Source organism: Phasianus colchicus, chromosome Z (genome assembly GCF_987193195.1).
Source record: "Phasianus colchicus chromosome Z, bPhaCol1.hap1.1, whole genome shotgun sequence".
Taxonomy (NCBI): Eukaryota; Metazoa; Chordata; class Aves; order Galliformes; family Phasianidae; genus Phasianus; species Phasianus colchicus.
The window spans coordinates 5,725,632-5,739,367 of record NC_143476.1 but is presented as its reverse complement, the minus strand read 5'-3'; the positions used below and the strand labels follow the sequence as shown (position 1 = coordinate 5,739,367).

At 50.3% G+C, this 13,736-nt stretch overlaps 1 protein-coding gene and 1 long non-coding RNA gene across 2 annotated transcripts; both read right to left on the bottom strand.

Annotated features, from left to right (window-relative positions):
• Window positions 1–2,503: 2,503 nt before the first annotated feature.
• On the bottom strand, window positions 2,504–4,147 carry LOC149912304 (rho GTPase-activating protein 32-like). Its single transcript, XM_090130767.1, has 4 exons — window positions 4,013–4,147; window positions 3,613–3,694; window positions 2,990–3,133; window positions 2,504–2,511 (listed from the first exon to the last, which is right to left on the bottom strand). Exons 1-4 carry the CDS (start codon window positions 4,061–4,063, stop codon window positions 2,504–2,506), a joined length of 285 nt encoding a protein of 94 aa, XP_089986893.1. The 5' UTR covers window positions 4,064–4,147.
• An 893-nt stretch (window positions 4,148–5,040) lies between these two features.
• LOC149912303 (uncharacterized) lies at window positions 5,041–6,437 on the bottom strand. Its single transcript, XR_016462106.1, has 3 exons — window positions 6,096–6,437; window positions 5,462–5,548; window positions 5,041–5,118 (listed from the first exon to the last, which is right to left on the bottom strand). It is a non-coding gene; the product is annotated as an uncharacterized LOC149912303 (long non-coding RNA).
• Window positions 6,438–13,736: the final 7,299 nt, after the last annotated feature.

Sequence of the window (13,736 nt, the reverse complement as noted above, 5' to 3'; positions counted from 1 at the left end):
AGGATACACAGGGGTTAGTGTCAAACTTTCACAAGCTGAATTACGACAGTGGTTCTTGATCAGGGGTGAACTGAAGATGTTGGGCAGGGGCTGGAACGCCAGAAAGAGATACAAGTGCAGAGCAAGCTTGAATTCTATGCTCCTGAAAAGCAGGGATTTGGAAGCTGCATTTGCACCCTTACCTGCCAGGACTACCACTGCTGTTTCAGAGGGCTGCCTGGCATTGCGCTGCAGTTGGCGTTTGCTGCCAGAGGATGGCTTCCTGAGGCTGAAGCAGCAACACCAACTGCTAGCTGGTGATTCCTCCTTCTTGCTGGGTGGATTTTGCCTGGAGAGAGAAAACAGCCAATGCTGTGAGTCGTGCGTGGTGCAGGGTGAGGGAAGAGCTGCACTGAGCTCTTGGCAGCAGTTGCTTGTTCCTAGCACTGCCTGGTTTCTGCAGGAAAACACAAAAACCCACCCAAACAATGATGCTAGGTGCTGGAAAAGAAAGTCCTCTTTACCTGTCAGATGGAAAGTCGATGACAGTGTGGAATTTGCCCTGCCCAGCTGCAGGGCTTTCTTCCACTTCAATGTCCCTGCTGCTCTCTGTTACCACAGAAGAGGTGCTGTGGCCTCGCCTCTGTGCCTGTGCCTCCTCCAGGCTGAGCAGCTTTGTGGCAGCAGAAGAGACCCCCACAGACTTGGGCCCTGGGAGAGAATTGTGCCCTGTCAGGGAAAAGCACAGGTAAGAGTGAGGATCAGAAAGCAGCAGCACAGCCACCACAGTTCTGGGGGAGGTGCTGTATTTTTCTCAGGCTTGCTTATCCGAGCCACTGGAAGAAGAGGAGCTCAAACTAACCATGTGGGCAGAGGTCTGTTTATGGCAAAGGACATGGTCATCATTAAGAGAGCTCACCCCTAGATAAAAGGGGCAGGGAACTGAGAAAGCTTCGCTGCAACGCTTGCATCAAGCTTCTCCTGCGTGCAAACATAATAATGACAGTTTCCTCCTTGTGAAGTTTGGGCTTGGACATTCTCAGCATCCAGCAACAGGATGCCATACCCTAATGGAAGCCCAGATGTCTGCTGTCCCCTTGATGGTAAAAGAGTATCTCAAACATCCTGGAGAAGGCCTGCATTTGATCAAGGTGTCAGGTCAAGATCAAGCTAATGGAGGAAGACACTCACCTGCTGCATCTGCAATGTCTGCTCCGGATTTGGAGCAGAAGAGGACGTCTGTGTGGTTGATGATGAATTCCACCACATCCGACTGCGTCTGCAGCTCCATGCAGGCAGCTCTTCCGCTGGCGCAGGCAGACTCGTTCTGCTGTGATCTGTAGAAAAGGCAGATTTTAGAAGTCATTTCTCCAAGACCGTTTCCCCGAGTCTGAATTGTTGCAGCCAAAAGCTGTCAGCTGAGGCTCTGGAGACTTCCGCAGTGGGCAATCAGTGATGCCACTGCAGAAATTCCCCTGGATGATCAAGGACACGTCAGTCCCATCTCAACAAGACTGCAGAAATTGTCACCTAGACATTGTGCCCATGGGGATGGAGAACAGCCCAGGCTCCTGCACTTCTGTCAGCCACAGATTTTACAGAAGAGCACATTTGATGGAGAAAAAGGGAAGACTGCTTTTCTTAACTGGAGAACAGAGGAAGTGTTGAAACAGAACCAGAAGTTTACCTTAAGAGGTTTGGAGCCCACACAATGGCTAGGTTCTTGGCATGCATGTTTGTTACCGTGGAGCTCCCAGCCAGACACGCCAAGTGTCTCATCAGGTACTCCAGTGTCCTGGAAAACAAGAGAAGCAAACATTCAGCACCAACGAGCATGCCGTGCTGCAATTCAGAAAGCAAACCTCCATTCATGCTACTTCTTGTGATTGCTACTGTCACCGAAGGTAAAGTAGATCCAACTTGACTGAGTGCCACGCTGCAGCACCAAGCCCCAGCACAGCACAGCCGCAGCCATCAGCTGCACCAAGCGTGCCCCCGTGCCCAGGAACTGACCCCATAAAGTAAGCCCATGGAGCCTTCAACCCTTCAGCATACACAGGCATCGTGTTGCCGGCGTGAGACAGAGCCTGGAACCGCATCGTTGCCCTCTGCAATGCAGCAGGGCTGAGCTCAGCAGGCTGAGGGCAGCACTGACCTGTAGTGAGGAGCGGGCAGCTGCTGGATGACGTCCTGCATTCTGAGCAGCCGCTCCTCCTCTGTAGCGGCACCAACAGCATCCTGGAGTAGTGCAGAAAGGGAGCGAGACACCAATCAGGCTAGTACACCACTGCGAGTAAACCTCGTGGGGCTGACAGCAAAAGGGCCTCCGAGCTGGGGCACTGCTGCAGCCATCTGCCAAGAGGCCCAGGAAGAGGGAAATGAAAGACGTGGCCTTGTGCTTACCGAGAACTTGCCGTACAGCTGGTGGGTGAGCAGAGGGTTCGGGAGCTCCCTGAAGTACATCTTGCAGAGGGAGCTCACGCTGTGAATGTCCCGGACGGTGAGCTCAGGAATCTGCTCCGACTCAAATTCCTGCCTGGAGAGAGGGACGCAAACCCGGTTGAGCGAGAGGAAGGCAAGCCCAAAGCCACACCAGATGCACTCAGGCTGTGTCAGTCGCAGCACTCTTACCGCAGTCTCTGGATGTTGGACGCGACGCCGGACAGGCGGTATATCCCCTGCACCACGCCGTGCTGCTCAATGAACTCAGCGCAGCTCTGGAGGACCTGGGGGACTGAAGAACACGTGCCAGCCGTCAGTGGAGCTCCTGATTCAATCGTGCTGCAGGCTGTGCTTCACATCCCATCCACTAAGCCCAGCCAGGCTTGGCTGAAGCAAATACAGATGTGCTTGTCTCTTAGGAGCATCCGCCTCACTTTATCCTTCAGCCATCAACTCCCATTACACGTGTCTCCACTGCTATCAGCCTGCCCCCTGCTAGATATGAGCTCCCTTTCATCCTCTTTAGATGCCCAGCAGAGGAAGATCTCAGGAATGGGCAGCTCCTTACCATCACGACCGGAGTGGAGAAGATGCTCTCCCAGGTCACCGCCAAACACCCTTTCCTTCTCCACCTCCCGCTCGGTCGGTTTCTTTGGGCGGGCCTTCACCAAGGAACGAAGGAAGGTGAGGATCTTGCTGCGTTTCTTGGGCACTGCACAACAAAAGGAAGAAACCAGGTCATTTCAGGTCTGGCTCCGTTGGACGAGGCCGAGCACAGCACATTCTACAGAGCACGTCAGAACGGGAAGAACATTACCAAACAGTACATACAAAAAGGGATTTTCCCCATCTCTGGAGGAGCCCAAGGCCAGGTTGGATGGGGCCCTGGGCAGCCTGATCTAGTCTCACATTAAATGTGGGGGCTGGGAGACCATCCTGAGGCGGGAGGGTTGGAGCATGATGATCTCCGAAATCCCTTCCATCCCAAGCCATTCTGTGAAGATTCTATAGTTTCCCCAAGTCCAATCATAAACACAGGAGGATTGGGCCAAATCCCTGCCCCATGGTGTGCATGAAGAATCATCAACCCAGAGGACAATGTGGCATGGATAAAGGAGGTACTAAACATGGAACACACCCCAAAAAAGACTTCATTTTGCTTCCCCACACCATGAAATGTAACATCCGTACCTGGCTTTGGCACAGAGTTGATGAGTGCCTCAGGAATGTTCTTATTAATGAGTTCCACACACTCCCCTGGGAAAAATCCCACCTGTAACAAGAAGAAAAGAGAGGCCAACTATTGCATGCAGCACTTCTCAGATCTGAACTGTTAAACCTAAAGCCACATAACATTTCCCTCGGAACGTGCTTGCCTGACGTTCCATAAGACTATCCAGCAGAAAATGGCCATAGTTCACAGCATAAAGGTAATAATTTTTCAACATTTGCAGCCAAAGACAAGGTCCTCTGACACCGACACAGGGAAACTGTTTATGTCCACTAGGCATCCTATGCAGGCAGAGCAGCTCTAAGCTGAGATTCCTGCCTCTACTGAAGTTGCACTCTCCAGTCTGAAGCTTGTGCCTACCTGGAAGCCGAGCTTGCCTCTCCACCAGGGGGTCAGCTCCTTTGGTGGCATGTCGATGACACAGATGATGTCTCCCACCTGCAAGAGATTGCAACGTCAATCCCAGCTTCAGCACAGCTGGGAGGAAAGCACAGCTCAAATGTCTGCATTCTTCTGCACTGCCAAACATCGCTGAGCATTAAAGCACTTGCACCAGTGCAGCTCTGAAGGCATTTGCCATTGTAAAACTGAACAACAAGGAACGCCTTGAACTGCTTACCTCAAAGGAGAGTTCATCCGCTGCCTGGGCAACGTATCTCTTAATAGCATGGGCAGCAGCAATAGCTGGAACATTCACAGGTGCCACCTCATGGTCCAGCAGGGGCTTCCCCTTGTTCTCAGTCTGAAACAGAGAGCACAGGCCACAGTGAGGAGCAGAGAACAAGCGAGGAGGATTTCAAGGTGAGGAGCACATCTGCAGAGAAAGCTGCAGGAAATGCACTCGGTCCTTATCATGGGCACTTGAGAAGGAACTGCAAGTCTAATAACGGCTGTTTCTCTCCCTGGTGTGCAGCAGGCACACGCCAGGCAATGCTGCATCTCTCCCCACCCAGACTAATCAGCAATGGCACTGACGCAGACAGGTGGCCTTGTCCATTTTGCCCCCTCCTTTCCTGCGCTCTTTGTGCAGGAAGGCTGACTGTTTCAGATGCTAGGAGACCGTGAAGAGGGAAACCAAAGCTACGGCTGCAGTTACAAGGTGCAAACAGTGCCATTGCAAGCACCAAGCAGCTCTCTTGAGCAGTCCAACCAACAGCGAGGCCAAACAGAGCAGAGAACGATTGTTGTTTCTGCAGCCATTTCAAGGGAAAAGTCAGTAGAGGACAAACACCAAAGCCGAGATGGCTCTGGTACTTTTATAAACTTGCCACGCTTGCACTACTGTCTTGCCACAGAGGAGCTCTCTTGGAAAGCAGGAGAGCACATCTGCGGCTCACTCTGCTGGCTGCAGTCAGGGAACAAAGACCAATCAGAGCTTCATACTCTACCTCTGTCCATGCCAGGTCAGGCCCACAGCTGATCTCGCTGCACGCCACGGCCATCAGCGTAGGTGTGACAAGCTGGAACTGAAAAGAAACACACTTTTATGTTCTCTGTTCACATCTCTGCTGTGCTCCCTACAGCTGTCGGGCACACTCACACAGCCCAAGCACGCCTGCTGGTGTCCCTGGTGATGCTGTGCAGCTCTGCACAAGCTGGGGCTGGGACTCTTTGCCTAAGGGATTGGTTTCCTTAAGACCAGCTGGTCACAGGACCACAGACAGCATCCTTCTGAGGGCTGAGCTGCAGAGCACGTGGAGAAAACCCACACGTGACCAGCGTCCCATCAAAGCTGGATGAGGCTGTGTTACTAAACACGGGGTGTCACGGGCTGCTAAAGCATGTGGGGGGACAAAGCATGGCAGGTACCTGGCAAGAGATCAGAACGAGGGAGAGAAATCTCTCGAATCCGCAGCCGTTCCTTGTCACTTTGCTCTGATCTTCCACGAGCAAAAGCTGCAGCAGGGAAGCAGGCAGAGGGTGGAGAGAGGAGAGAGAAAGAGCAGGTCAGTTTGCTTCCACGGTTTAGCAAAGACTACGAGGGAAAAACCAAAATCTGCCCTCCCTCAACTTAAAAACTTAAGTTTTCAACTTAAAACCATTTCCCCTTGTCCTGCTGTTATCTACCCTTTCAAAGAGTTGGTTTCCTCCTTTTTTTAGGCTCCCTTTAGGTACTGAAGGCTGCCATGAGGTCACCCCACAGCCTTCTTTTCTCCAGGCTGAACAAGCCCAGCTCCCTCAGCCTGTCTTGGCAGGGGAGGTGCTCCTGTCCCCTGATCATCTCTGTGGCTCGCCTCTGGACCCTCTCCAGCAGCTCCCTGTCTTTCTGGACACTGTACTGCAGCTGGGGCCTCACAAGAGCAGAGCAGGGGGGGACGATCACCTCCCTGTCCCTCATGGCCACCCCTCTGCTGATGGAGATAATGTGATCCTATGAGCTCCGCCAGCCAGCAGTTCTCAGCACTCACTGTCCCCCCGTCTCTCCCACACTGTCTCAGCTTACCTACAAGGTGCTGCACAGGACGGTGTGAAGACAAAGGGACGCAGTCGGTGCACAAGTGCAACAAGCGAGCTGCTCAGTCAGAGCTCCAGCGCTCCAATGAAGGGACGCAGCACGCACTGCTCCTCCCCTCATTCTAGCCCTTATGACATCACTGAGGGCCACCAGGCTGCTCCACCACGACGGACAGGCTGGGGAGGCAAGACCAGTCACAAGGGCAGAAGATTCCAACAGCCCAGCCCAACGTTCTGGAATCAGGGGCTGCTTGGAATTCTACCCCAGCCAAATCCTGGAGAAGCTGGCACGGGGTCGTCATGACCAAAGCGCAGCACCTGGCGCTTGCTCTTGTTGAGCCTCACACAACTGGCCTCAGTGCATCCCTCTGGAGGGCCTTCCTGCCCTCAGCCAGATGGACGCTTCCTCCCAGCAGCGTACCTTGCAGTGCTGGGCCCATGTCAAATCCACACTAGAGTGGCTTTTGTTACATTCAAGGGCATGTTGCAGCACCCATCTATTTCACCTGGAAGGAAATAAAGCAGGAGATGGGAGAAACACAGAACTACTGCCAGACTGCTTTATCCCTTTCTCAGCCCAACTTCCCTTGCCTCATCCCCTACCCCAACTCCTGGATGATGCCCACAGGCTGATAGTTGGATCTCAAGTCCATAGGACTCCATTCACAGGGCTCCATCAAAAAGGCTGTCACACTTGTTCCGTACACTCACACTGACCCAGCAGTGGTATCACAGTCACTTAACACACACACAACAACCAAACCCCGAGCATGCACATCCCTTCCTGCGTGACTGCAGCCCGCAGCTCCCCTTCACACCTCCGTGGATCTCTGGTGTTTTACACTGATGCAGCCTCGCTGCAGCTCCGTGGCTGTCACACAAGGCCTGCAGGACCTCTTTCTCTGCAAACCCCGTCTGCAGGCATTGGTTCATGAGGTTCACCTCCTGCCCTCCTGAGACTCATCCCCAAAGCCTGGCTGGACATCAGCACAGGCATCCTTCTTCAAACACCCCATCCAAGCAGCAAGGGATCAAAGCGTTGGCACAGCTGAAACAAAAATGCTGTGTGAGTTTCCTGTTAGCACTGAGCAGGAACAAATCTACCGCTGAGCAGCAGGATGTGAGACAAGCAGCAGAAGACACCCAACCTGCAGAACCAGCTCGTTTGGGGTCGGTCCAGATGTTTGTCTGCTCCCTTCCCTGGCCCAGGCCAAGCTTGTGAGCTGCTCCTCCTTTGTGCAGGGGGAAATGGTGCAGATGCCATGTGGTGGCTATGCACAGCATGCCTTTTACATGCTTTTCCTATCTCCATCTTCCATTAGCAAACAGCATCTCCAGCCTCCAGAGATCACTGAGTCCAACCCCTGCACAACAGTGAAAAAAAAGATATGATAAGGGGTACTTAAAGCACAGCATCTGTAATCAGATCAGACTCCTGCACTGTGAAGACTTCCCTGAGTATTCCTGCAGAGTGCATCACTTAGTCTCTCTTTAGCCTTGTGTTCATGGTTTTCCTGTAAGAGCTTGTCTAAACACTGCCTATAATCGTGGTTATGCTAGAAGCATTTGGATTTCTTGATCCTTACTGTAATTTCAATTACAAATTTAGATGTTTTTTTGTTAGGGACAACTTTCAATTTCTCAACTGAAATTTCAATATTGCATTAGGTGTTGACAACCACGGGGCTGCAGTACAGAGAATTACAGGAAGATTAATTTCTCCATCTCCATGCTCCTAGACATTTATGGTTACAGTGATGTAGTTACATACAAAGTTGCAAGATACCAAAGCTAGAATAACCTCTTGGTGCAGCAGGATGTCTGGAGCCCAAGCGCAGAGTCTCAGTGTTCCAAAGCCTTGAAGAGGTGCACCGTATGTGCTGGGGCTGATGACACAGACACTGGAGCAAGGCCAGTGTGATGTTAGAAACTTGACCAGCAGCTGATCTGTTGTCAGCCATTTCTGGACACAAACGGGATCTGGTCGACTTAGGACATGACCTTTGGGCTGGAGAGCAACTCCCCGAGGAATCACACAGCCACTGCAGACCGTTGGCAAGAACCCCATACCAAAACAGCTCATCTGCAATCAGTTTTTAATCTGTGCAGCAGTGATTGGAACAGGCGCACGCTCTCTGGAAGTGCAGGAATGTTCACAAGTGGAATGGACATCACCTGTGTGCTCCAGCTCTTCTGTGTGCATGCTAGGAGCAGTGATCCCCCTGCACCCAGGGCTGCAATAAAGTCCTGTGGGCTTTCTAACCTGCCCACCAGCAGCCCAGGCTGCCCAGAGCCACGTCCAGCCTGGCCTTGGCTGCCTGCAGGGATGGGGCATCCACAGCCTCCTTGGGCAACCTGTTCCAGTGCCTCACCACCCTCTGGCTGAAAAACTTCCTCCTCACATCCAACCTCAACCTCAACACCCCCCGTCTCAGTTTAAAGCCATTCCCCACTTGTCCCATCACCATCCACCCTCCAAAACAAAACACCTCGGCTGTTCAACACTGAAAGAGCAAAATAACCCACAGCTCTTACTTCCACTGTATGCATTTAATTCCAAACTTAAGGTCACAGGTTAATTACTCATGTGATCCTTCCTGACAGAAGAACTACTCGTAGTGATGTGTAGGAGTAAGGAACAGTTTGAAAAGGTCATGGACATATTAGAACTTGCAGCATTTATCTTAATAGATGCCTACATTGCAAAGCATTTTGTAAAACACACGTTACAAGTACTGTGCATTGGATTACACTATATCAAACTCTAAGTAACAATACAGGTTGCTTTTATATCTACACTTACATGTTTTCTTCTAACTCCTTGATAAAATTCCTTACTACCTTCAGTTTTATAGCCAAAGCTGTGTTTGAGCTGGTAATGTACTCTTGAACAGCACTGCTGCCTTTAGCATTTGTATGTTTAGATCTGAAAAGAGAATTTGGTCATTATTTCATGATGAGAGAATCTTATATGACAAAACAGAATTACAAAAATCTGACAATACTGTAAAATGCCAGCGTAAGAATGTGGCTTTGATTTTTTTTTTCTTTTTTTTTCTTTTTTTTCTCTTTCTTTTTCTCTTTCTTTTTCTTTCTTTTCTTTCTTTTCTTTCTTTTCTTTCTTTTCTTCCCTTCCCTTCCCTTCCCTTCCCTTCCCTTCCCTTCCCTTCCCTTCCCTTCCCTTCCCTTCCCTTCCCTTCCCTTCCCTTCCCTTCCCTTCCCTTCCCTTCCCTTCCCTTCCCTTCCCTTCCCTTCCCTTCCCTTCCCTTCCCTTCCCTTTCTTTTCCTTCCCTTCCCTTCCCTTCCCTTCCCTTCCCTTCCCTTCCTTTCCCTTCCCTTCCCTTCCCTTCCCTTCCCTTCCCTTCCCTTCCCTTCCCTTCCCTTCCCTTCCCTTCCCTTCCCTTCCCTTCCCTTTCTTTTCCTTCCCTTCCCTTCCCTTCCCTTCCCTTCCCTTCCCTTCCTTTCCCTTCCCTTCCCTTCCCTTCCCTTCCCTTCCCTTCCCTTCCCTTCCCTTCCCTTCCCTTCCCTTCCCTTCCCTTCCCTTCCCTTCCCTTCCCTTCCCTTCCCTTCCCTTCCCTTCCCTTCCCTTCCCTTCCCTTCCCTTCCCTTCCCTTCCCTTCCCTTCCCTTCCCTTCCCTTCCCTTCCCTTCCCTTCCCTTCCCTTCCCTTCCCTTCCCTTCCCTTCCCTTCCCTTTCCTTTCCTTTCCTTTCCTTTCCTTTCCTTTCCTTTCCTTTCCTTTCCTTTCCTTTCTTTTTTTTTTTTTTTTTAACGGTGAGTGTACCATTAATTCAAGACAAGAATTTTGTTTGTAAGTCGATCTCTATAACTGTTCTTGGCATCATTCTGTAGGATGAACTAGATACATGGAATTTGGCACTGGCTCCCCAGGGCAGTGGTTTGGCACTGAGCTGACAAAGGCCAAAGAGCATTTGCACAATGCTCTCAGACACAGGGCTTGACCCATAGGAGGTCCGGTGTGGAACCAGGAGGTGGAATACATGATCCTCGAGGTCCCTTCCAAATAAAGATATTCCATGATCCTCTAATACTTATATTCCCAAGTCCTGTACACAGTGCTCAGATGCTTAATTGAAAGGTTCCATGAAACAGTGAGGTATCTATGTCCCTTTACCACCCAGTTATTCAATTTGCCACATGGATCTTTTATCCAGTCACATTAAAAAAACACTCAAAGTATTTCCTTCAGTCTTCCATTCTGATAGAGCTTTCTGGAGCAAATAAGGAGTTGCAACTCAGAATGTCCACACCTCCCTTCCTGCACCCTGCATACTTTTTTCATTGTACTGTGATTACGTACCATTCTATTGTCACCCTCATTCTGTCATTATCTAGGCAGTTTACTGCCATTACATTTTCCAGCAACAGATGCCCACAAGTACAGCCAGCCTGGACTTATTTCCAATACTTACCTTTGTCCTGATGTCCTTGTAGGAGGTGGGACATTTCTCCATCTCAGCAGCGGAGGGCAGGAGGGGTCCAAGGTGAGGGCACACTCTCCTCTATTTTTCTGGCACTCAAAGACAAAGGGAACAAGAAAACCAGATGTGTTTCCCTGCCCATGGCAAACACCAGCCTTTCCATCCTTACAGTCCTTCCTGCCATCAGCAGAGACATTTTGCTTTCTTGTGCCACTTCATCCCTTTAGCATCTGGCATTCTAACAAAAAAGTACTTACAAGGAGTTTTAATATTTTCATATTAAATGTCAGAATTAGAACCATTATGTTTACCAAATATTTAAAACGTTCAACCCAGTGAGAAGTGAATTGATGTTGTATTTAGCATTCAGATAAGAACTTGTAAAGGAAGTAAAAAGTGCTGCTTTCATAAACTATAGTCTCATTGTCAAGCCTTGCACTGTCTCAGCAGATTATTACAGAATGTTCATTCAAGCAGGAATTAAGAGATGCGTCTGAATTGATAAGAACAACGAATAATTAACAAAGCTTGACTGCAGTCTGCTTGAGGATTCCAGTCTGAAGTGTGTTCCACCTGATGACAACTGGGAATGTCTTTCTCTCACCATTAGAACCATTGCACCTCTGACTAAACACATAGCTAATCACCACTGAAAACCCAGGTGCAATTTCTGCAGTGCACAGACCAACTACGTGTTGATTAACATTCAGAGAGATTGTGCAGGTGTCCTTTTAGGAACTGGCCTACAGTATGCTAAGAGGGATGGATGTGGGGACATTAGGATAACGTGCCCTCTGCCTTTTAAGACAGCCCCAGCAGAGCAGGTCAGCAGGCTGAAGAGCTGAGTGGGTCACCAGGGCTCAGAGACTTCACTCGGCCATCTGAAAGTTGAGGGACTTCAGCCCAAGCTGCCCTTTTCCATGCAGGCAAGGAGGCCAAGAGAAGGTGGATCGGCACGGTTCTGGTGCAGACAGGGGCTGCAGTGTGAGCAGGCCTACACAGACAAGGCTGTGCCCACACAGAGTGACAGCAGCTTTCGCTGTGAGCAGATTCCCAGGGGGCCTGAGCCATGGCAGTTCTTGATGGCAGCATGTTCCAATCAGCCCTGGAAGTCTTCTCTGGACGTCTGTCGCATTCTGGAATCCACACTGAGGACGCAGTCGCTGTGTCAGAGCAGCTGGCAGAGTCACGGGGAACCGTGACGTAGTTGGCCCAGGGAGCAACAACAAGGCCTGCACTGCTCAGCCAGCCCAGGCCAAAGGGGAGCACGAGAGAGAGCAGAGGAGAGAGGGGGGAAAGAGGGTCAGGAAGGAAAGGCCTGTGCCTGAATGGACGTGTAGCAGCAGCTGCTGACAGCAAACTCGGTGATGGCAGGGGCACAGCAGAGCAGTGCAATGCTGGCAGCTTCCTGTGTCTTTCACACAGGCACTGCAGACATGGCCAGCACTGGGAGATCAGCAGAACTGCTGCACACCTCTGCCAGCCCAGGCCAGAGGAGTGCAGAACAGTGAGCTGCTGCTGAGGGGAGAGAGGATGGCCTGAGAGCTGACCTGAGAGGCAGGGCTGGCTGTGTTACAGCAGCCTCTGTGTCCTCCTCCTGTGTCTGTGAGGGCCAGAGGGCCAGAAGAGAACATGCCCAGACAACGAAGCCCTGCTGTCCTCTGCTGCTCAGCTGGAGAGATGTTCCGCCTTCCTGAAGGACGCTGATCCAAAGGGAAGGAATCAAAGGAAGTCCAGGCTGGCTGTCCTTGTGGGCATCAGCTGCTGGCAGCTGCCTCTGTGCTGCCATGGGCAGGGCACAGCACACACAGTGTTTGCAGTTCCCTGTGTGACACTGGCCCTGGTGACCTGACAGCCATAGGGAGACAAGAGAAAGAGCTGCCTCCCTCTGCCAGATGAGGCAAAGGTGAGAATCCCAGAATCACAGCATGGCCCGGGTTGGAAAGGAGCTCAAGGTTCATGAATCTCCAACCCTTGGCTCTCCAAGGGTGCACAGGGGGCTTTGTTCTCCCTGTGGTGCAGCTTCAGTGCCAACTCACAGCTGAGCTGGTTGGCACACTGTGACAGCCTGCCGCTCTGAAGCTCTTGGGGCAGTGCTCAGTTCTTTCTGAAGTACTCTGCAAAATGCTGCTGTCATGACTGTCATTCTAAAGCTGATATTGTTTCTACCGCATCAGGCTTGCATGAAGCATCTCTGATCAACAGAGAAATCAGAAAAATTGCTTTTCCTATTGCAGTTTCCTTATAACTTGTGATGAAAGCTGTCAGTTTATTTTTGGCACCAGAAATCCTGGGATGCAACCAGGTTAGATAAGAAGTGACACTGAGTCAACAGTAAGGGAACACAGATGAGATAGCATCACACAGCTCTGGAAAAGATGTTCCAGCTCTGTGTCTACCTACACCTTCAGGAGATGAAAAGTACTGGCTTACTGAGGTGTCCTGGGTTGCAGGTTCTGTTAATCTCCATTTTTGGAAGAGCTGCTTGCAATAAATACCTTGTAAGGTGAATGAGCTTGATAGAAGTAGGGTGTGAAAGAGATGGATTTGCTGTTTTCCTGAAGGTGCAGGAGTATTGCTGTGCCTACAGTCAGTGAACAAGGCAGAAATCACTCAGAATGAAAAACAAAAGAATAAAAATCTTTTTGTGAGTGACAGCACGCCTGAATGAAGCACAAATCTAAACATTTAAAACAAGGCTTGGTGTCAAAGGGACTTGCAGTATTTCTCGTGAAGAAATATTTGATGCTTCTTCATGAAAGTCATCATAACAAAAGTGTACTGATGTCTCTGCTGAGGATTTCCTTGGTTCCAGCCTGAAGGTGTGCGCAGGCATGAGCAGGCAGTGCTGAGCTGCAGGTGAGTGCCTGTGTCCCACAGCAGGAAACCCGTGGATGTCTTCAGGGGTTTGAAATGGGCAGAGCTGTAAAACCTGCAGGCTTTGACTGAAATTGTCCTCTGCTTTATTTTGTAATCTTAGTTTCACCAATGCTTTCCAATATAATTTTCGTATGAGTGCAGATACATGGGATAGGATTTAAAGTTTTTATGGTGCTGCTGTATAATTTTCTGTAGTCATCATAAGCCAATAAAAAAAATAAATGGCAATCAGTCAATCTATTAACAACCTGTGGCACGTGTCAAAACAATGAAATTTCTTGCAGGAAGACAATATTGCTATATAATAATG

Bases quoted from the DNA above. Each gene is read 5' to 3' on its own strand.
- LOC149912304 (XM_090130767.1), bottom strand. From the start codon at position 4,063: ATGCCACCAAAGGAGCTGACCCCCTGGTGGAGAGGCAAGCTCGGCTTC. The intron at 3,695-4,012 runs GTAGGCACAAGC...TTCTTGTTACAG, and splicing joins GAGGCAAGCTCGGCTTCCAG to GTGGGATTTTTCCCAGGGGA. The intron at 3,134-3,612 runs GTACGGATGTTA...TTTGTTGTGCAG, and splicing joins CAACTCTGTGCCAAAGCCAG to TGCCCAAGAAACGCAGCAAG.